Source organism: Leptosomus discolor, chromosome Z (assembly GCF_034619465.1).
Source record: "Leptosomus discolor isolate bLepDis1 chromosome Z, bLepDis1.hap2, whole genome shotgun sequence".
In the NCBI taxonomy this organism is placed as follows: domain Eukaryota; kingdom Metazoa; phylum Chordata; class Aves; order Leptosomiformes; family Leptosomidae; genus Leptosomus; species Leptosomus discolor.
The window spans coordinates 23161203-23182585 of NC_141419.1; the positions used below are offsets into that span (position 1 = coordinate 23161203).

General features: G+C 42.0%; 1 protein-coding gene across 2 annotated transcripts in view; it reads right to left on the reverse strand.

Annotated features, from left to right (window-relative positions):
- The window catches only part of MUSK (muscle associated receptor tyrosine kinase), a 52927-nt gene extending 36588 nt beyond the window's left edge, over positions 1-16339 (reverse strand). For both annotated transcript variants that reach the window (XM_086479715.1, XM_086479714.1), the window contains exons 1-5: positions 16261-16339; positions 11917-12043; positions 8396-8547; positions 6836-6963; positions 6190-6331 (exon numbers count right to left, since the gene is read on the reverse strand). In XM_086479715.1, coding sequence (XP_086335841.1) covers positions 6190-6331; positions 6836-6963; positions 8396-8547; positions 11917-12043; positions 16261-16339 — 628 coding nt within the window. The remainder of the gene's footprint in view (positions 1-6189; positions 6332-6835; positions 6964-8395; positions 8548-11916; positions 12044-16260) is intronic.
- Positions 16340-21383: the final 5044 nt, after the last annotated feature.

Below are 21383 nucleotides of genomic sequence, written 5' to 3' on the forward strand. Positions count from 1 at the left end.
CCATATAGTTTCTTGACGAGCACACTGGATCTTCCAGCACTTGTCCTAGATAATTTGTTTGTTTGTTTGTTTCCTGACAGATTTATGATTGCTAATTTCTAGACATGCCTTTGTACAGTCATGACTTCAAAACAAAACCTTATCACACAGTATACTCCGAAACTCCTGAATTCCACAACTCTCTGGTGCCACAGGCTGGAGATTGAGCTCAACTTCATGTAAATCACAAGATGGAGGTGCACCTAACTCGGTACACAACCAACAGAACCATCTATGTACTCTTTCCTTTCACATTACAGCCCATGCGTTTACAGCCTTTCTTTCTTGTTCAACATTAAAAATGCATCTCTGGGCGAATTGGGAACATCGAAAGTTTCACATGCTGGTTGAAACACTAGAAAGGTGTAACAGGAAAGTTGTTCTTCATCCTCAGGGGAAGAAAAAACTTTTTTTCAGGGTTTATGAACACAAAGTCCGAGTATGCAAGGCTAAAAAGGACAGTAGACAATTCAGGCTGTCTTCCTGCAGCAGATGACTTCCATGCATGTGCTTCTGTTGGAATGGAAGGACACCTCTCAGAACATTCTACCGTCAGTACTGTTAGTGCTTCATCCACCACAACCCTTCTTACATTTTAATGGCATAACTCTATTCATTTCCAGAAAACACTCTTTCCATAGCTGAAGCTAAAAATTAGGCTGATAAAGAAACATGGTTTATATGTTTATGCCTCATCTATAGACAACTGCTACTCCTAAACTGTAAGCTATTCACAGTCAACTTTTCACTTTCTTTCATGACTTTTTTGTTTTGAAGAATGAAGAATATATAGGACAGGAGTCCATTCTACCAATTCATTCCCCCAAGGAGAGAAAGAAATGTTCTCCAAAACAGAGCAAAAGACTGTCAGAATACAGACCCCAGGTCAGGGGATCAAGCCTGTAAGTCATAGAATCATAGAACCATTAGGTTGCAACAGACCTCTAAGATCATCAAGTCCAACCGTTGATCTAATACAACCATGCCCACTAAGCCATGTCTACAAGTGCTACATCAACACATCTTTTGAACACCTCCAGGGATAGTGACTCCACCACTTTCCTGGGCAGCCTGTTCTAATGTTTGACCACTCTTTCAGTAAAGAAATTTTTCCTAATGTCCAATCTAAACCTCCACTGGTGCAACTTGAGGCCATTTCCTCTTGTCGTACTCCTAGTACAAGTCATCGTAAAATGTGTTGTTCTACTGCTGGTTTGCAATAGATGCTTCTTATTTAATGCAGGAATTGTAAATACTTGGAATATTGGTTATAAGCACCACATCTGAAAAAGATAATGAGAGATTAAAGCAAAACCATCCAGTGGAATTTATTTTACACACTAAAAAACCTACCAGACATCTTCTCTGTGTGTCTGAGTGACAAGCATGCTCATAACAGAAATATTCCCATCCCTCTTACCAAGCAAGAACTCGTGGCTTTAAATTTATTCTTTCAGTGTCATACAATTTATATATAAGGGGTATGGAGAACATCATAGTTACACATGTCAAACCACAGCGATCACAGAGGCTGTATGGTTTTAGGCAGCAGGCCCACAACCTGAACCTGATGACTTCTTGCATACCTTTTGCTGTACTGGTCCTCTTAATGGACTGGATCAATGTCACTGCAAATAACGATGAAAACCAAAATTCTTCCTGTTCTACAGCCTATGTTGCATAAACAGCCATCCAATGCATGAAGGGAAAAACAGACGAATATCTCACTAATGCCACCTATCATGCAAACCCTACAGATTACAAATGCTCAGACAAGGGCCAAGAAATGCATTCTTGGCACAGCCTGGAAGTCTATATCCTGCCCTCAGTTTTCACAGACATCAATGGTAATTTCTGCATTTGAGGACAACTCTCAACATTATTGAAGGCAATAGTTGCTTTCCTATTTATTTCCAAAGGAGTGATGGAACATCTTAGCCATTTCAGCCAACATCTTGTCCATAAACTTCAGCCTTCAGACATCTGTGTGAACTACTGATCAGGTAAGCAAGCAAATGCTTTTATTCTACCATAGTCCTGAATCTTGGATTCATCCAGGAACCTTTCAGCGACAGATTCACTTTGGACATCAGTACAGCAGTCAACAGGAAATTTGTATAAATCCTTTGGCGAGGTACTGTTTCACCGAGTATACAAATCGTCTCTTCTAGGAGTTGGTCTTCTCTTCTAGGGTTGGCAGACATGTTCATTATCAAGACTGATAATGTAGCAGTTAAACGGCTAGTGAGCAAAATGCTTAGAATGGTAGAAAATGAATACAAAACTGCAGGTCAGAAATGCTGCCTCAGGGAAACCAAAAATTTCTTGGCAAACAGATGAGATTTTAATATTGTGCTTTTATCTCAATGCACATATTACCTCCTGTAGCCATCTATGGACGTACATAAATCACAGGAAGTCATCCTCACACATTAATTTTAACAGAACCAGCAAACTGATCATTGCTCATTTGTTTTGCTTTGCAGAGCAGTGTGGAGAAGGCTTGTTTCTGCCTATTGCAATTCTACCTCATGCCAATACTTCTACTAGTCCTTTTCTCCATAAGTTGCATGGGCTGTAATTAACTTAACGAATTAGCCTGAAACATGCCCCAGGAGAGGAAGCAGGCTGTGCTTGCTAGGGACCAGCTCGTGTAGGGGGCAGCACCCATAGGATCCTTATCTCCTTCCCCACATTCCCTGATGAAAATCAGGAGCAACTGAAAAACCAGTTCCAATAAGTACTCCACTGCTTTCTTTTTCCTAACAAGAACTGCACCTGAATATTCACCTAAAATCGTTGCTCGAATTATTTTGACTTTGTTTTGAAAATAATAAAACTTTAAAAATATTAAAGCTATACTTTAAAAGTAATAAATAGAGATCAGTATTATAAATGTTGAGGAAAGCCAACAAGGAACAGAGAAAAAAAAAAATGTGGAAAATCAAAATAACAGCATTTTTCTAACTGTTTTGCCAGGGACCGCTGAAACCAGACAAGAAGTAAGACTGTAGGGCACCTCAGTGGTGTAAACGCTCGGGCCAAGGTTATCATCAGTTTGAATGAGTGGATCCAGCATAGATAATTTTACATGTTTGAAACTCGCTGTAGTTTCTGGGACCAGCTTCGGCAAGTCATTTACGCATGTGCCTGGCCTTACACACATTAAGGACCCTGACCGCATGCGGGAGGCTGAGGGTCAATCTTTCAAGAAGTTAGCAACCTGCATTTTGAACAAAGTCTGAAACTAATTGCAGGACTAACATTGAACCCATTAAAATGCAAGTTCACAACAGAAAATCAGAAACCTCTTTCAGCAATCAGGACCTGCCTGATCTAGATTTAGCTAGGCATAAATATTTGCACTGCTCTTTGAATGGGTGTTTGCTTCAGGGTTAAATATTCATAGTTAACCAGTCAAGTTTAGTCATTTTATTTTAATGTTAAGCCACGCTATGCAAGGTGGTAACTCCAGTGAATGGTAGCACCAAGATTTAAGAAAAAATATTGTAGTGTTATTAGAGTAGCAATAAACAGCATATTTTCATAAGTTTTCTAAACATAGTGAATGCTCAAAGAAAACTAACTGAAGTGTGATTTTCCTGCGTTGAGTAATTTTAGATTATCATTTACTAGGAGTTATGTTAAAATGCTGATACTAAGGATGTAGGAGAGGTAGAAGGGGAGGGATACTAAAAATAATGATAAAAGATGTGTGTGAGGGGGATACATGTGCCTGTGCAAACCTGCATGCATATGCAGGTATGTGCATATGTATGTATGTGCATATGCATGTATGCTAAATATCCATAAGAATTAATCTAAAATATTGGGAAGGGAAGGGATCTGTATACACACCAAGCTGCAGTCAGGATTATTAACTTTGGATTTAGGAAGCCAAAAAAGTAAAACAAACATACATCAGTCTAGTTTGGGTGGCAGCCTGAAATGAGGTATATTATATGGGTGTCCTACCAGAGAAACCAAGGCGAGACTGGAGAACAGCATTGCTTTGTTCACCCAATGCATGAATGGAACATGAGGGGATAGTTCATGTAGGAGCACTGAGCTCTCATTGGTTAATTAAGAACTAATCTTCCTTGTTTTAAAAAGAGCACACATTGGATCTCCTTTGCAAGTAGGATATTGGTGGAGTATTTTGCCATTCCTTTAATTAACAGGCAGCTGCATGATTCTGGAGACAAGGACAAAACCAGTCATCAACCTTAGCAGCTCAGATTTTGGTGCAGTTCTAACCAGCTTTTAAATTCCCTAACTGGCTCTGGTAGATACAGAGTAATAAAATCCAAGTGCTTGAGGCTCTTCAGCATATAGTAAGGACAAGGAGTGAGTACAACAAGGAGTAATGGTTTTAAATAAAAGAGGGCAGATTCAGGCTAGATACAAGGGAGAAATTTTTTTACAATGAGGGTGGTAAAACAATTGAACAGGCTGCCCAGAGACGTGGTAGATGCTCCATCTCTGGAAACAGTCAAGGTCAGGTTGGATGGGGCTCTGAGCAACCTGATCTAGCTGAAGATGTGCCTGCTCACTGTAGGGGGTTGGACTAGGTGACCTCTAAGCATCCCTTCCAACCCAAACTATTCTAGGATTCTATGGAGGTAGGAGTTGCATGCATGGCACCAGGTATTCGTCATTCACAATTCTTAACAAGCCTTTTGCCACTGTCTTGATGATGGGGCCAAACCAAAACCCAGGACCCAAGCTGTTCACAGCTAGACCCAAATGTCTTCATTTTGCCACATCACTTTTACCTTCCGAGAAGTGAATCTAGATTGGTAATATCTGCCTTCCTGTTTTAAAGCTATTTAAGGAATTTCTAACATACTTGAAGTCTGTATATGTAAATATTTTTAAAAAAAGAAAAAAGAAAAATGAAGGCATTTTTCAGGGAAACAGCAGACCTACAGTAATTTTTGGGTGGATCTAATATACCTGATCCTGCTCCCACAAGAAAGTCAATGGTCCTCTTAGACCATTGACTGCACCCTACGTAATATCTGATAGTCCCAGGCCAAACGTAACTTACAACAATCTTTTGAAGCTTACTAGGCAAGTAGAGATCCTTCTTCACTTTCTACAGTACAGCCATTCTGAATAAGAAATAAAAATTGGTTCATCTACTAAGTTAGTTCATCCCTCCTCTCACTCCACAAAATTTTGCATAAGCCAACTTCTCTTATAGGATTCAGGAACATTGAATGTCTCATTGCCTACGTTTGGGTTCCCCTGCAGTCCACTGGTCTCAGCACTCTGAAACTGGTGACGATTTATACCACAAAGCAAACGCCTTCTGTAAATAAGAGACGGACACTGAGCACATAAAGACCAGAAACTGAAAAATCAATCCAGTGTTCAGTTTAGCAGGCAGAAAATGTTCAAGTCCTCAAAGAGAAAAGCTGTTCACCTGAAGAATCAACCAATTCAGACAGAAAATTAGAGGAAAGGGAGAGGGATACACACATAATATTCATAACGCTGCAAAATTCTTCACTGCAGCTGCAGTGCTGTCTGATCAGGCTCTTTGCATCAACTTTACAGGGCCATCAGCTTTCTACTTGTCTGCCTCCACAAGCCATAGTGTATAACCCACGGATCTGGTGGGACTTTTCAAACAAGAAACAAGCTGGCATCTTGGAAACCTTCAGTCAGAAGGAAAAACATACTTGGAAGTCTTTACTCAGATGAATATCCCACCAGAGCCACAGCAGCCATGGACAAGGACCCTCCACAGAGAGTCCGTTTCACCATCGGCCAGCAATGGGAGCAGGTGTGGACAATCTTTTTCCTTTCCTTTCCTTTCCTTTCCTTTCCTTTCCTTTCCTTTCCTTTCCTTTCCTTTCCTTTCCTTTCCTTTCCTTTCCTTTCCTTTCCTTTCCTTTCCTTTCCTTTCCTTTCCTTTCCTTTCCTTTCCTTTCCTTTCCTTTCCTTTCCTTTCCTTTCCTTTCCTGTCCTGTCCTGTCTTGTCCTGTCCTGTCCTGTCCTGTCCTTTCCCTTTTTCTGCCTCTTGGGTCATTCCCTAGGATGCTTTTGTCAACACCAGTGTGATACTTGAGGTTAATTCAGGTTAACTGCATATGTACAAGGAGCTGGCACGTGGAGCTGGAGCCCAGTTCAAGGGTTACTCACCTTCCACTACCACTGTTGCAGGTTTTGAATAGGCTGTGCCCAGGCTGTTTCTGGCTACACATCGATACTGTCCTGCATCTTCTCTCTGAACGTTGTGGATCCTTAAATTCCCTGAATCGAGGACAGCAATGCGAGCGTTCTCCTGCCAGAGGAAGGAGCAATCAAGGTGAGGACTTTACATGCTGGCTGCACACAAGCAGTACCAAATATCCACTTGCAAAGACTAGGCTTACACACATGTAAATTATTTGTATTGTCCTACAACTGAAGAATTTAGGTCCAGCTCCTCCTGCTCAGAGTTGTCATGGCACGTTCACCCGTCTTTCTTTTTGCAGATCAGTGATTTATAGCTTCAAAAGAGCCCTGAATCTTAACTAAGCAGCTCAGTATCTCTTGTTTATGAGAACACTCACAAGTACATTAAGCAGCATTTGGCCACGCTCAGTAGTAATAAGTGTGTATAATATAAAATATAGATACACAGAGAATGTTTGGTTTATAGGCAGAAGTATTGTAGATGAAGACATTTATGAGATAAGCCCTGGATTTTCAAAATGCTTGCTTCCTAGCAACTAGAATTTACAAATGCTGTAATTGATGCTAATAAAGTACCTCTAGCATTACTCAAATTTCATTCTCTACTCACCTTTACAGCTGTTTCTCCTTTGATCCATGAAACAGAAGGTTTTGGATTCCCCATTGTAGTGCAAGGAAGAACAGCCTTTAACCCTTCTATTATTTCCACATTTATAGGAGGTCGAGTTATTTTGGGCCCTAAAATTTTAAAAGTCAAAAATTAAAGTTGAACTGAGCTGAGAGATACTAGAACAGGACAAGCTCAGAAACGACAACAAAGTCTGCTGTTTTTCTGTACACTGCTGAAAGACAGAGCAGTCTTAATAGGTCATGAGCTGACTTGGAAAGAAAAAACTTTCTTAAGCACAGCATTCAGAGTTTCAGTTTATGGACACAAAAGCAGCTAACTTGGCTGGGTTATTTTTTTTCAGGAGTGGAGTTTGACAGTCATTTGAATTAGAGCCTGGGCTAACATGTAAATCCATGTAAGAGTATTTCCAACATTGAAGAACACTTACATTCCAGGTTTTGACATTCTTCACTGCATAAACAGTGTCTTGTGTGAAAGCTCAGATCTGGAGTGGATTGTTTTTATAGTTTTAACCCAGTCTTGTCTCTAGCTCAACAAGAAGGGCATGTAAACTCAGTTAATGCCTCTAATTGAAGGATTTATAACTATGCTAGTAAAAAGGAGAAAGGAGCCTTAAAGAAAAAAAAACCAAAACACAATAATAGAACTCCCTTAAAGTTAATCTGAGACAAATTTAAATTCATTTTATCCAAAGAAAAACATGGCTTAGCTTACGCTGAGCTGGGAGTAAAAAAGATCTTCATCTCAGAATTTTGGGAAACTTGGAGTTTTGCCTCCCTTGCACAATACTGAATTAGCAGAAAAACAACCTTTAGAGAGCATCACTCCCTGGCCCCCACCTGCAGGCGACTGGGGTGTTGGAGACCCCCAGAAGTATCAGACCTGCAGGATCATGCTCATTAGCGCAAACAAATCCTTTCCTACAAACAGATGCTTTAGCCAGAATATATCCCAGCTGCCCTTTTAGGTGTTTGTGTAAATAACTGCAGCCATGTGAGTTCACCAAGCTCAGCACATATACAGCTCTTTACAGGAACCAGTCCGCTGCCTTCCATGTGGGATGATGAGATTTACACCACAGTGCTCCAGACCTTTCAAGACTGCTATTAAAAACATCTGAACAGCACTTGCTTGCTTTTGCCATCCTCAGGCATAAATCTGATTAGCAAAATTTTATGTTTAAAATTCACAAGGGATTTATGAAGTATTGCTATGGAGGTCTACTTCATCAACTTGTGCTGCTTTTACAAAGTTTTGTAGAAAGGGTATTCTTCAAAGCATAATTTTTTATCCTGTGCTATGAGAATAGTTCCTCTGATCCTAGCACAAATGTGTGTTATCCAAAGTGAATAATCACAACTGCTTTTCATTAACATATGATCCAATATGTCATATCTCTTCCTCAAGGGAGTGCACCAAGCCCCATAGGAACATAAGTCTTCCCTGAACACCAGCCCCTGGGCTCAATATCTGGGTGTCTTCTCGGGATCTCAATTACATGTTCACATTGTGTCAGGAAGAAACAACATTCCCACTTACGCATTTTCACTTGGAGAGCCCCACAGCTCTGTGCAGCAGCTCCAACTCCATTATCCGCTGTGCAGCAGTACACCCCATCATCATTTTCCTCCACACTCAAAATGGTCAGGAGCTGCCCATTCCTCTGTATGCTGTACCGGGTGTCGAACAGCCTGCAGGGCACAGCACAGATTGTCAGGGACAAGCAAACAGCCGTGGACAGTGGGAATTGCATTTCTATCTGCAGACCACTGACAGCACTACAAATGGCAGTATGTTTTACTTTTTATTTTCAAGCTGCAAAGAGGAGGGAAGGTACTGAAAATGTTGAGTTGGGCCTTAAGATTTGGTTTGGTCCACACTAGACCATGCAGTTCCTGACTGACACCAGCATGGTTGCAATTGTTCCTCCAGTCAGGTATTGCTAAAGTAAGCAGGTATCATGAGCTTCTGTCTGGCCAAAGATAGGCATAAGCGCAAGTAATCTTACCCAGCTGGGTCCTGTTTTAGGCATAATAACTCAGTGCAAGCGAAGGACTGTTGATATAGGAACTGGAACTGGCTGAATTTTTTTTAAAGAAAACTTCTTCAGATTGAAAAGAAAAATGTTTTTTTGCTAAATAGATAATGTTATGAAAGATTTTTACTGTCGAGAAAAAAAGATGCAAACCAAAAACCGAGTATTTTTGTGTCTGCATCCAGGAGTGGTTCTGTCTATTTTTTGGAACTATAGAAGTGTTAATTTATTAATTTTTTTTGGCCGGGTGGGGGGCGGGGGCAAGGGAGAAGAAACAAACCAACCAACAAGCCAAGATATGTGCTGAAGAAAAGAAGCCATCTAAAAATTAGAGCATGCAAGGATAGCTGTAGTTTAGTGACAGCAGGCTTTAACCTGAACACTTTAGAGAAGTCAAGAAAAGCCCTGAAACTGGAACCACAAAGGTACGTGATATTGTAACAATGTATGCGGAACAAAGACCAGTTGTATATGTGAGCATGGGGCGTGCATGCATGTGTGTGTGTGTGTGTGTGTGTGTGTGTGTGTGCACGCACATGTGTGAGAGCAAGGGAGAGACAGAGAGAAAGCTGCTGAGAAAGTGGAGGGCTGATTTCTGATTTTCATTTGAAAACTGGAAAAGTATAGTAAAAATTTAGTGGAAAAAGATTTGCATAACATTTCATAAATTCCTCCGTGTTTGATTTTCACACCTTCATTGATGTTTTTTGGAAGCACTTTCCTGCAATTGCCCTTTGATTCTGATGAATGGTAGCAAAAGGGATCTAACCTGAGGATTGTCTCCCAAGCTGTTACAAATACATGATGCCTAAGTATGTCCTGGCTTTTCTTTTACCATTAAAAATCATACAGCAGTCACCAAGTAATCTGAATGTGCCATTTATGCTGTTACAGGCACATACTTGCTTTCAACAACCTGTCACCTTTCAGTCGTCTATCTCCCTCCTCTTTCTTACCCTGAGAATAAAGAGTACAATGAACTTATCCATTGTGTAAAAGACATGCAGGCTCCATTCACTTCTTTCCCTGAGGAAGGCTCCCCCTGGGCAGCCCTGTCCTGGGAGATGGTGTGTAAAAGACATGCAGGCTCCATTCACTTCTTTCCCTGAGGAAGGCTCCCCCTGGGCAGCCCTGTCCTGGGAGATGGTAACCATTTCACTCAGTACAGGGCATCTGTCAGTCTGCTTGCATAAGTTTTGATACCAAAAGGAAAGGCTTTTCCAGAAGACTAGTGTTGACAAAAACTTCTGTCCTGGCACCATTCCCATTCAAGCTGAATGTTTACATACTGTTTTGTTTTGAAGCTTAGCTTAGCCATCTATTTAGGGTGCTGGGACCTTTGGCAAGAGAAGAAAATTTTGTAAATAAAATAACTGATATTTATTGCTTGCAATAACTAGCCCCTTTGAAGTTTGATACACACACATACAGAGGAACATGAATATATTTATATGGGGTTTTTTCAGAAAAACATGTCCGCTGATCTGGTCCTTTTCCATGTCCTTCCATCCACGTTCATGGAAAGTTACAGAAATATTTTCTGCTTATCTATTTCACTGTCTTTGGTCTAAGCTTTTGTATCCAGCAATACTGATTATTAATGCCAACACATCTTTGGGATTGTGAAACAGTTGCTGCTATTAATGTTGCTCCAGAATGTTGCATTCCAGTAAAGGAATGAAGGACCTGAGGTCTCTGGCCTCACCAGCAGAGCTTCTTTCATCAGTGTTTTCCTTTTTGGTTAATGTTGTGAAAAAGGCACTTGTCCCAAAGACAGTGGGACGGCTTTTAGAAAGGTGTGTTGGGCTTCTGGAAATGAGGACTGGGGTGAGAAACAACCTGGTTTTCATATGGTCATAGAACACAGAGTGAAATTTTGAAGACCATGGGGAGAGAAAGGCGTGTGATCTCCATGGTCCTGCATGAATGACTTCCTCGCCCATCTTTGATTTTCAGGCATGGTGTCACTGATGGGGAAGGTATTAGGAGAAGGGTGACCTGATTTGTAAATAATATGCTTGGAAATTCAGACCTCCATCCTGCAGCAAGACGGCGGTCAGAGGGTTAAGACCGGGGTTTTGCTGAGGTTCTGTTGCAGGCAATGAAAAAAAAAGATTTTTGAAGGCCAGTAAGGGTATGTGTAGCGTTCTACTTTTCTCCTCTTCTAAAATGATCTTCTTAGCAGTAAGACCTCCTTCTGCTGATGACTTGTTTGTTTTCTCCCAAGCCAATGATTCAAGGGCTCTTTGGATGCTTGATCCTGATAGCAGGAACCATGCTTCAGGTGACCATCTGCCTAACATGGACATCTCTTGTAGAGAACAGGCCTTAACTATGTTACACAGAGATTGTTCTGTAATTTTCCCGTACAGACGGAGTCACTAACAGCAACCTAGAATGAGAAACTGATGTGAAGCCATGTGGCAGAGTAATGTGATTTCATAGTTGCAAGGTCAGGTACAGTTTACTTCACAAAAGCCTGTCTACAGGAACAGAGCTAAAGCAATGGTAGCAACTACCATAACATGTTTCCAAGGCTGCCTTCTTTGGTGACACTTTGATGACTGGTGGTTAATGTCTGACAGCACATAACAACGAGAAGCCAGTTTCCTAGAAGCTAACAAGCATGGCATGATACAACCCCTTCCATGCAAAGTTTCCAAGCACATTGCAGACACTTCGACAAGAAGTCTGGCAATGCTCCTTTTAAATATTATACAGCATCCTCTTCCTTCATACATGCATAAACTGAGGAACAGAGCAGATTGCATCATCTGAAGCTGGAGAGCAAACTCCTTGCACTGCTTGCAGCAGAAACCAGCTGTCTCCAAGCTCAAGTGTGTGAAAGTGCAGGAGCACACCCCTGGTGCTCTTATGACTTCCTAAGGAACACAGATTCCTCTATAACTACAGCCGCTCATCCTCTTCCCTGCCACAGACCCATTTTGATATTTCCAGATATCTGCTTTGTCATGAAGGAAAAGACTGATGGTTTTGGCTGGAGAGGGATGAGGCTGCTTCCTACCTGATTGGAATGCTGTTGCGTGTCCATGTAATCTCTGGCTCAGGGTATGACTCCACTACGCAGACAAACTTGGCAACGTCCTCTACCAGCGCATCCACAGTTTCCAGAGGAGTGCTGATCAAGGGAGCTGCACAAAGAAAGAGAAAATGAGAAAATCTCGTAGTGCCTCCCCAAGAGAGGCACAAAGCCAGGCATGTCCCTGCAGGGTCATTGCATGGCTTTTTCCCCAGCACAGAAGTGCTTTGCACCCCTTCCACATGTTCACTGTAACACAGGTCCCTCCACATTTCTAGCTGCAGCCTTCTGTTGTTTCCTGCAGGTTTTGCATTTACCTTTGTGTTCTCTCTATAGGGTGGAAAACAAGAGTGACCCAAGCATGGGGCAGCTCCAACAAAGCCAGCGTGTCCTTTGTTTCTAACCCTCCTCTCCCCCAAGGTGCACAGCACCAGGTGGCATACTGCAAGGACACAGCTGAGGCTATCCTCCTGCTACTGGGGTGGCATTGCATTGGCTGGAAGTGCAAGGAACAGCACACAAATTGAAGCCAAGCTGACCTGCCCCTGGAGTGGGCACAATGCCTCCTTATTAACACATAATGCATGAAATTTGGTCCTCTCCATCATTAATATGGGATTTCCACTCAAGTTCCATTCAACTATTTCTCTTTTTAAAAAAAAAGTTATATAGCACTATATTTTCAAAGCCAGTCTCGTAAAGGCCCTTCAGGTCTTCCAGACTTGTGGCATGACTAGCACACGTTCTCTTTTTCTCACCTTTTCTAACCAAGTAGCACCAGGGTTAGAAGTCTAATAGCTGTGTCTGATGCTTATTATCACAGACCTGTCATCTTACATTTTTTGAATGTGTCTTTACAAACATTCTCTATCACCCTGGTAAAAGACTTGAAGCATGGCTGGAAGGGATCAAAGGATACGCCTAGTGAATTGCTTTCCCTGCACATAGTATGCATTGTAGCCATTGCCTCCAAAGACACTTGAATGACTTTTAATCTATGGCTGAGAGGGACACACATCCAGTATTTGTTGGACTGGATTTCATTGACAGCTGTGCTGAGGTGGACTACCATGAGTTTCATACCACGTTCCTGAAACACCACCTTCATTACGTACAGTGGATGCAGGAATGTTCCTGTTCCTCACTGACCGTAGCAGTCTCTGGTGCACTGTGTGTCTTTTCACAGGAAAATCCTGTCCACATTGTATCTGCTGGCCCTCGTCAGTACAGTAAGATTTAAATTCAGGCAAAAATTAAACTACATCAGTTATACCCCTCCCTCCTAAAAAAAAGGCAAAATACAAGACACTCCAATTTAAGTGACTGAGAATAATGGAAAGCCTTTAACTTAAAGCTTTTCCAGTTTACATGGGAGTAAAACTTAGAATGTCATTGGAGTTCAGCCGGAATGAAACTAGAGGAAGACAGGATCGGCTTCTACTATCAGGTTTATGTAAAAGTCCTAACACTTTTGAAATGCCATTAGAATGAATCTGCCTCAATAATATTTCTAGATTATATGATTTCAGATTGCATAATTGGTAATGACTATACTTACATAAAAAGATTTCAAAACTACAGCTACGGTAGCACTAAATATTATATTAACTAAACATTAGTTAAAACACATCTGTATCAGATTTGTTGTCTAACATCACTGCTTCAAATTTTATCAGGCTTCAATTTATTGGGTCATTTTGGTTCACACTAGATGGAAGTAATCATCCATATTGCACCCCAGATGAATCCCACGCCAGTGAAACCAAATGGAAGATTTTCATACAGCCTAAATTTCCCCGCTACTGAAGGTTTTCTTAGGAGAATAACCTCCACTGATGGCTATCCTGTCTACTTCAAAGGGGACGTTGCTATTTCGTGACAGAGTTTATTGGTTTTTGATGACATTAATCCTGGTTGAAATGAAGTTTTACAACCTAATTTTATAGAGTATTTTTTATTCCTGTTGTCTGCATGCCTTGATCTCTAGAAGGATGCTTTTTTAACCCTGAGAAATGCACATTTCTACAGTAATCAAAATCCAAAGCAACCCATTTTATAACTGTGTTGTCACGATAAGGATGGTCATTCTCACAAAAAATAAAGTTAGATTTGTACCAAGAGACAGTATGTGTAACGACTGCATTTTATTCTTTGGGCAAACAAAGGCTATATCAGTTTTATATACTAACTAAATGTTTAAAAGTTAATTACTTTTATGGTATCTTTTTAATTCAGTGGATGACAGAATTGTCCTTAGGAATATTGCCTACAGCAGGTCCGATCTGGCATCTCCTAAAAGCCAGCACACAGTTCTTAGGGCAGAATCAAGCCCTATACTCATAGAAAATACTGTCCAAATTGACAGCACTTTACCTACGGTAAAAGCAGAAAGATAACTCCTTTTTTACAGCTGCATCCCCAAATTTTACATCCTCAAAGAGGAACCATGACAACAGCAGTGATGTGTCAATTTCTCGTATGCTCTTTTTTACCTTTCCAATATTAAAAGTGAGTGCTGGGCCAGCAGGGAGATGAAGGCAATACTCCTGTAGCCAGGGTGAAGGAGAAGAGGGCACAAGACCAGAGGATGCACAGGGTGTCTGCAGGGGACAGCCTGTGGCGGAGCACGCCACCATTTTGTCGTGAGGTGGAGAGAAAGTCCCAAAATGGCTGAAATGGCACCTGCTTCTAAAAGCCATCCAAAAAGCTCAGGTGTTGGTGGCAGTCTATGTTTTCTCAGGAACGCAGTCAAAACTAATGATGCTTTCATTACCAGATTTTAACATGGGAAAATAAAATTTAAAAAAAATATATGAACATATCTGTTGGCATATAGAAATGGCCCCAGACCTTTCCATGCACATCCATTGGGGCTCTCTGACATTTTTTTAGGTAGCCCCATGGCTCTAAATAACATTGAAAATCAATTAATTTATATATCTGTGAAGGCACACAGGTGCCATTTTCCTGGATGTCAGCTGTAGTTTCCCGAGATAGCAAAATGATCCAAGGCCGGTCACGAGGTCCACGAGAAAGCGAAATCCCCTTCTATCCCCAGCCCACCAGAAAGTCCCAAATTGCTTGGCTTTGGTTTTGAATTCACACTTTTGAAACAAGATAAGCCAGGCAAATAAAACGAAGTGGAATACAGAGCCAGTCTCCCCAACAGCATTGCAGATGCCTGGAAATACTGTAGTTCCTCTGGTCAAAAACTGCTCAACTGTGTTTCCAGCTAATGCTGCAAAACGTCTGTAGGGCACCACTGCTCTGTAGTCATGTTTCAGCCACTCTCAGGGAAAAAGGCAATTCAGCTACCTGTGACATTTTAAGAAATGCGTGTCTCCTTACTGCACAGTGCCACCAGAAAAAATCAGCTCCCTTCCTCTTTGTTTTTCTTGTCTCTCCAACCTCGTCTTACTGCAGCTTTCAAAAAGACCCAGCTTCAGGAACTTACTTTGGTGCCTTAGGAAAAAATTAACATTTACATTTCAAAAGTATTTTATAAAGAAGAGACTTTTTTTTCCATTTTGAGGCCAACGTGACTAACGATTGTAAAAGCACAGCACTGCAAGAGCAGCGATATTGGCCTAACAGGTGAATACAGGCATCCTTGAGGGGTTTTTTTGTTTTCCTGAAGCTGTAAAGTTTCTCGTATGCTTTGAACAGCTCCTGACAATCACCATGCAGCAAAATCTTTTGTCCACAGGGTTACCAGACCATACATGCAGAAGAACACTGTGGCACTTTGTACCTCAAAGACTTCTAAACAGACTTTTTTCTGTTCATGTTTTGGCTAAAGAATATGTGAGTGCATGCCCATGTGCATATGTGCACACAAGAGAGGAAGAAGGTATAATAACTTTTATGTTATATGCAATACAAACCATGCATATTTGTGTTTATAGACATATGGTCTGTAAAGACATCATAGCTATTTACTTCTTCTTTATGTTTATAAGCATACAGAGGCATGTGGAAGACCACAGATCTTGGACTCTGCAGCAATGGGTGCTACCAGCCACTAAAACCTGTAAGTTTCCTTTGTCCATCCCTCCCAGGCAGAACTCAAAAGTATTCCCTGCCCATTACAATGGGACTGCATGCCCTTCCTAGACAAAGAACCTTCAATCCCAGACCCAAACATATTATTTCACTGCTTTTCTTCTAAAAGCAGTGAAGTGACCACCAAAAGCAGCACATTTTTGTCCTTTTTGGGAACACTATCACACCACCCAATGCACTGTTACCAGAGACACCTTCCCCTTTGCAAAACCTCCTTCAGCAATTGACAGAAGCAGAGCAAAAGGGCAAAAACCCCTCCAAGCAAACCTTTCAGGAGCGTCTCGGCCAAGCTGAGGGCTGCCAGGGTGAGGACATGAACCAGGGGCACCTTCAGCAGATCATGCATGTTTGATCCAGAAGGCATCCAGCTCCTTCAGGCGAGGTGTGCAGAGCTCCTGACCGGCTGCATTTTGGACAATGGTACACGAGCAGAGCTTCTCGGCTAATGACTAAGTGGGGTCTGCGAGATCTAAGTATAATCAGGAATTCTCCCACCCAGCAATGGTGATGGACGTGGCCAGCTGGTGTGTATCCACTTCGGTCAGAGTGAAAGCGTGGGGCTCGTGAAACAAGAGAAAGCAAATCCTTTCTGAATTCCTTCTAAGCAAACAGAGAGGAGTACAATGGGCAAATGCATTTGCAGGGCAGTACCCTACCCTAGTGCCGCAAAGTCATCAGGCCTTTATTTCAGCATCATGTAAGTGCAGTAGTTGAAAAAATACTTGCCACTGGATTTTCCTTCGGCTTAGTTCCCCTCTTTTTCATTTGTTCTCCACTCTCTCTCACATGCACTCCCTCTGTCTTATTATAACCTTACATGATTGGCTGCACTATGCCACCTGTTGCCCTGCTGATAGCATTTCTTTTCTTAACAGATGTATTTGTTGGAACAGGAGAGGTTGGCATTGGGGGCTGGAAGTGCCCTTCTTTGCCAAGGAGGTTGTCAGTGTTTGAGAACTGCTGCAGCACACTGAAAAAGCAGAGCCTTGTCCTGGAAGCAGACCCCTCAAAAAAAAGTGAACATCCACAGCAGGAGCAACCTTTGTAACCTGGGAGAAAAGAAGCATTTGATTTCAACATCAGCAGAAGCCCAAGGGATTTGGGCACAGGTAGAGGCATTGCTGTAGGGAAATATGACTGTTGGGTATTGACATTATTAATCCCACAGAAATATCTTATTTTCCACCAGGTTTCTGCCTAAAGTGAAAGACTGATAATCAGAGCTCATTTTATAGGAAGCTTTAGAAGAGCATCAGACTTGAGGTAATTTCCTGACTAACTCCATCTTGCCCCATCCTAGCACAGCAGCCTACATGACATCATCATTTTCAAAAATTTACTCCCTGTTTTTTCCAGTGTAAATGTTTACATGAAGAGTGCTTGCAATCAGTCTTACCACTATGGAAAGGCTGATGTAGGGGCAACATCTGCACGAGGAGAAGAGAAAAAAGACGAATAATCAGGCTGAGGATAATCTAATTGAGGATGATGCCCTGGGAACATGACTCCCATGTTATTAGCATCATGTTATTAGCAGAGCGGATGTGAGCTTTGCAATAAAAGGCATGGTTTGAGGAAAGGGAATGTGCAGTCATAACATATCACAGTAAAAGGTACTTTGAGATCTCGGAAATTTCCTTTATTTGCTGAACCTCTCCGTTTCAACCACTTCTTAACCATCGTTTCTGCAATGAACATACATAGTTCAGGAGTGCTTCATCTGAGAAGCAAATGGAGTAAAGCTGGCCAGAGCTATGTGTGTGTGAATCCCAATGGTTGGAAATGGCATGATAATGGCAATGTTATTTTGAGGACATGCAACAGACTATTAGGAGCAAAGATCCCTAGACAAGTACTCCTCTGAAGACTAATAAAGGCAGAAGCACTTGCCGAACATGTGTTAAAGATCTTCCAGGAATTCTGGAGCTAGCAACAACAACAAAGCAAAACAACAAGACAACAATGAAACAACAATAATCCTACCAGGGAACAGAGAAATCCTGACTTATGGCTGAACTTACAAATATTTCTTTTGTTTTGTTTAAGTCCAATCACATCCAATTATCTGCTCCATAGAAACACAACTTGGTCTTTTAGGGTAAAATTGTCTCCATGGAGGGATTTGACCGAAGACCTCTACATCACTGAATTCCTGTCTGGGCTGTGTTACAAGGACTTTGAAACTGCACCATCCCATACGAGTCCAAAAATTAATCTTTCCCTTTTACTTGCCAATTACAGCATTTAGAAACAACACTAACAGTGATGGCCGTTAAATGTTAATAATGCCTTTGGATGTTTAGAATTATCAGACTACTCCTAACCTCTTGTCTCCTCTGCTTTCTAAATTTTTATTAAGGACCACAGTGGGATACACTGCTCTAAACTGAAAGGATGTGAATTTACTTTCTAAGCAGGGGTAGAGAGGATGCATATGTCCAAGGTAGAATTATTTTGTTCTCCAGCTACACATGCCATACAGCTAACAACAACGTATATGGGGAGCTGGTGATCATCTGTGTCCGTGATGGAAAGATGTTTCTGTATAGCGTGAAATCAGTGGAAATGAAATACTGGTGACACCAAATTTTCTTTGACTCCAAGCATTTTCCAGGCTTACCTTATAAAAGTAAAATGCTCCTTTAATTTTTACTCCCAGCAGTTACGAGTTTGCTGTTTGATCGTTGTTGGAGGGTGTGGGGTTTCTAACAAATCTGAGATGCATACAGTTTACAGCTAACTGTTATTTACAGCTGTTGTTATTTGTAGTTATTCCCCAAGGTCTCTGCCAATATGAGGTCCCAGCAGCCTACACAACTAATAACAAGAAGCAGTCCCTGGCTTTCAGGCGTTGCAGGCGAAGCTTTGCTCCTACAAAGATTTGTGCACCAGCTGAGCTCTCTGCACTGCCAACACCCCCACAGAAGTCACTTCATGAAGTTCAGTGCCCAAAGACTAGGTGTGCTGGAGCATTCGCTCATCTAGATACCATTTTTTCCCTTTGCAGATTGTTTCCAGAATGACTTTTAATAAATATTGTATTTTTAATAAGTGCATAACTACAAAGAAAGTCAGAATTTTTGAGAGTTTGCTGAACAGTTCAGATAACTGACTTCCAGTTAATGAATTGCTTGGCATCTCCCCACCATGATGAGAGGAAATTTGCTTTGCACTGTTTGCAGGACAGAACCATGATGGACTTTTCTCTGTACATCTCTCCCTCATTCTTCCAAGTGCTCTGCTGGAGGCTGGCTGTTTTACATGCTAATGCAACATGATTTGATCACGGGGTACTTTGAAAACTGCCTTTTTGCCCCACATCACTGTCTGGGACGTCTTCTCCCTAGGTAGTCCCAGAAGTTCATCCAAGGAGACAGGCTAGGGCAGGTATTTCCAGCAGAAAGTGTCCAACCAGGGAACAAACTCCTTCTACAGAGGGACGCAATGAACTTGCTTTGGCAATGACCCCATTCACCCAGCATCTGGTGATTTGCACAGAACTATCTGAGTCAGCACTAGCCCAGCCTGACCAGCGACAATTTTAATGTAATGTCATGACTGTCAGTGGTGGCAACCTACCCAACTGAATACAGGGGCCATCAGTCTCCAGCTTTGGTGTTGCTGGTCATGTAGTCACCCTTTTGAAAGCAACACAGACATAGTCTCTGAACCATGAGACCAGTTCTAAGCTGTTATACAACAGGCCAGGCTATTTTTACTTGCTTTTCAGCAGCAACAAGAATCCCTAAAAATTACTAGGCCACTAGTATTCAGCTGGATTCATGTATGTAACAATCAAGCCAGAAAGAAAGCGAGCCCTAACCTGCAAGGTAACAGATTGAGTACAGGCACAAAAGACAAGTGATCTTCAAACCCTTAGCTCCCATGTGATGGCTACAAGCCTCTTCCAGTCAGCACAGGGTCCATAAGGACATATACTGTGTGGTCTTTCCCTGAGATGCCTGCATGCATATGTCCCTGTATGCACTAACCCTGTGCATGGTGCATCCTCGCTGCTTCCCTCGTCAAAGCTGCTGGCCTCTCAGATACAGGCATCCTCACAAAACATTTCACAGTGAAACCCATCTGACCCCCTGGGCCTGCACCTGTGTCTTCCTACACACAAATGAATCAAGGTCACATTGCCACATGGTTATGGGCACAACAGTTCTCTGAGTTCACCCTGCCCGTGTTGCCAGCGGCACATAGATGCAGCACACACTCCTGGGTGTATGGCATGGAAAGGGTATCTCTGACAATGCATGCCAGCATTTGGGGAGGAGGTAAACACCGGTTTAGCTCTTCTATTACACATTGCAACTTGCTTCTTTACAGTCATCCTGAGTGGAAACAGCTGTTACAGCAGCAGGCTCCAAGGGATTTAACCCGACCTGCAGCACACATATGGCCAGTAAGGTATCGTTGCTTGTGTTAGTAATAGCAAACGCTGTATTCAGTGTAACATGTGAGGGAGTAAGCTACGCTGATGCTGTTCTTTACCCTGCGCTTGTGGGTTTTTTGTTTGGGGTTTGGGTTTCGGGTTTCTTTAGTTGTCAAAATGAAGGAAAGATTCTTCTCTAAAGTCCTTTAAGAAACACAGACCCACCCCAAAGCCCCACTTATTCCGTTTAAGTTGCAGGGTTTCAGGCACACTTGTCGTGGCCTCTGCCCTTAGCCATCTGGAACAATCTCTGATCTCCTGCTGCTGAGCTCTGATGCCTGAATCTGAAATGGTCCCCTTTCTTCTCTTGAGTATTGGGAAACCTAAGATTTGCATTAATTTTTTGCTATCATCTTGCTATGAACTTTGCTGTAATTTTTCAGCTCACAGGATCTGCCAGTCTAAGGCAAATCTAATCTGTCCTGTGTTTTGTGGCAGGGCAAAGTTATGTAATATTATGAGATGTAATTCCTGTAATTAAATACTGTGAATACTGTAATGAAAGAGGAAGATCCCTTGTCATGCAGCTAGCTACCTGTGCACTGGTGTATATAGCACAGAGGGTGAGTTGAATGCATGTTTTTCATAATATATGAAATTTCTCCGCTGGGAGACCTGCCCCCTATTTCACCTCACTGCCCATAGCCTCACACCATAAGCTCCCACTCTCAATAACCCTCTCCTCCCTGCAAGGATAATGTCGCTGTGCTGAGCTGGGGGAGTCAGATATGCCCACATTCCCCCAAACAGGGATGTCAGAAGCAAGCACAGCCCTTATTCCCCAGCCTCTGATTTCAGTCCTTCACCCTCTGGCTGCTGTCAAAAGAGTGCAGTCTGCAGGGCCAGAGTGGCTGCCAACACACAAAAGCTGCTCTCCATTACATGGTGCCACAACCTGGCAAGTGAGACACATGACTTGCATTTAGAAACGGTTATAGCAGAACCCTGA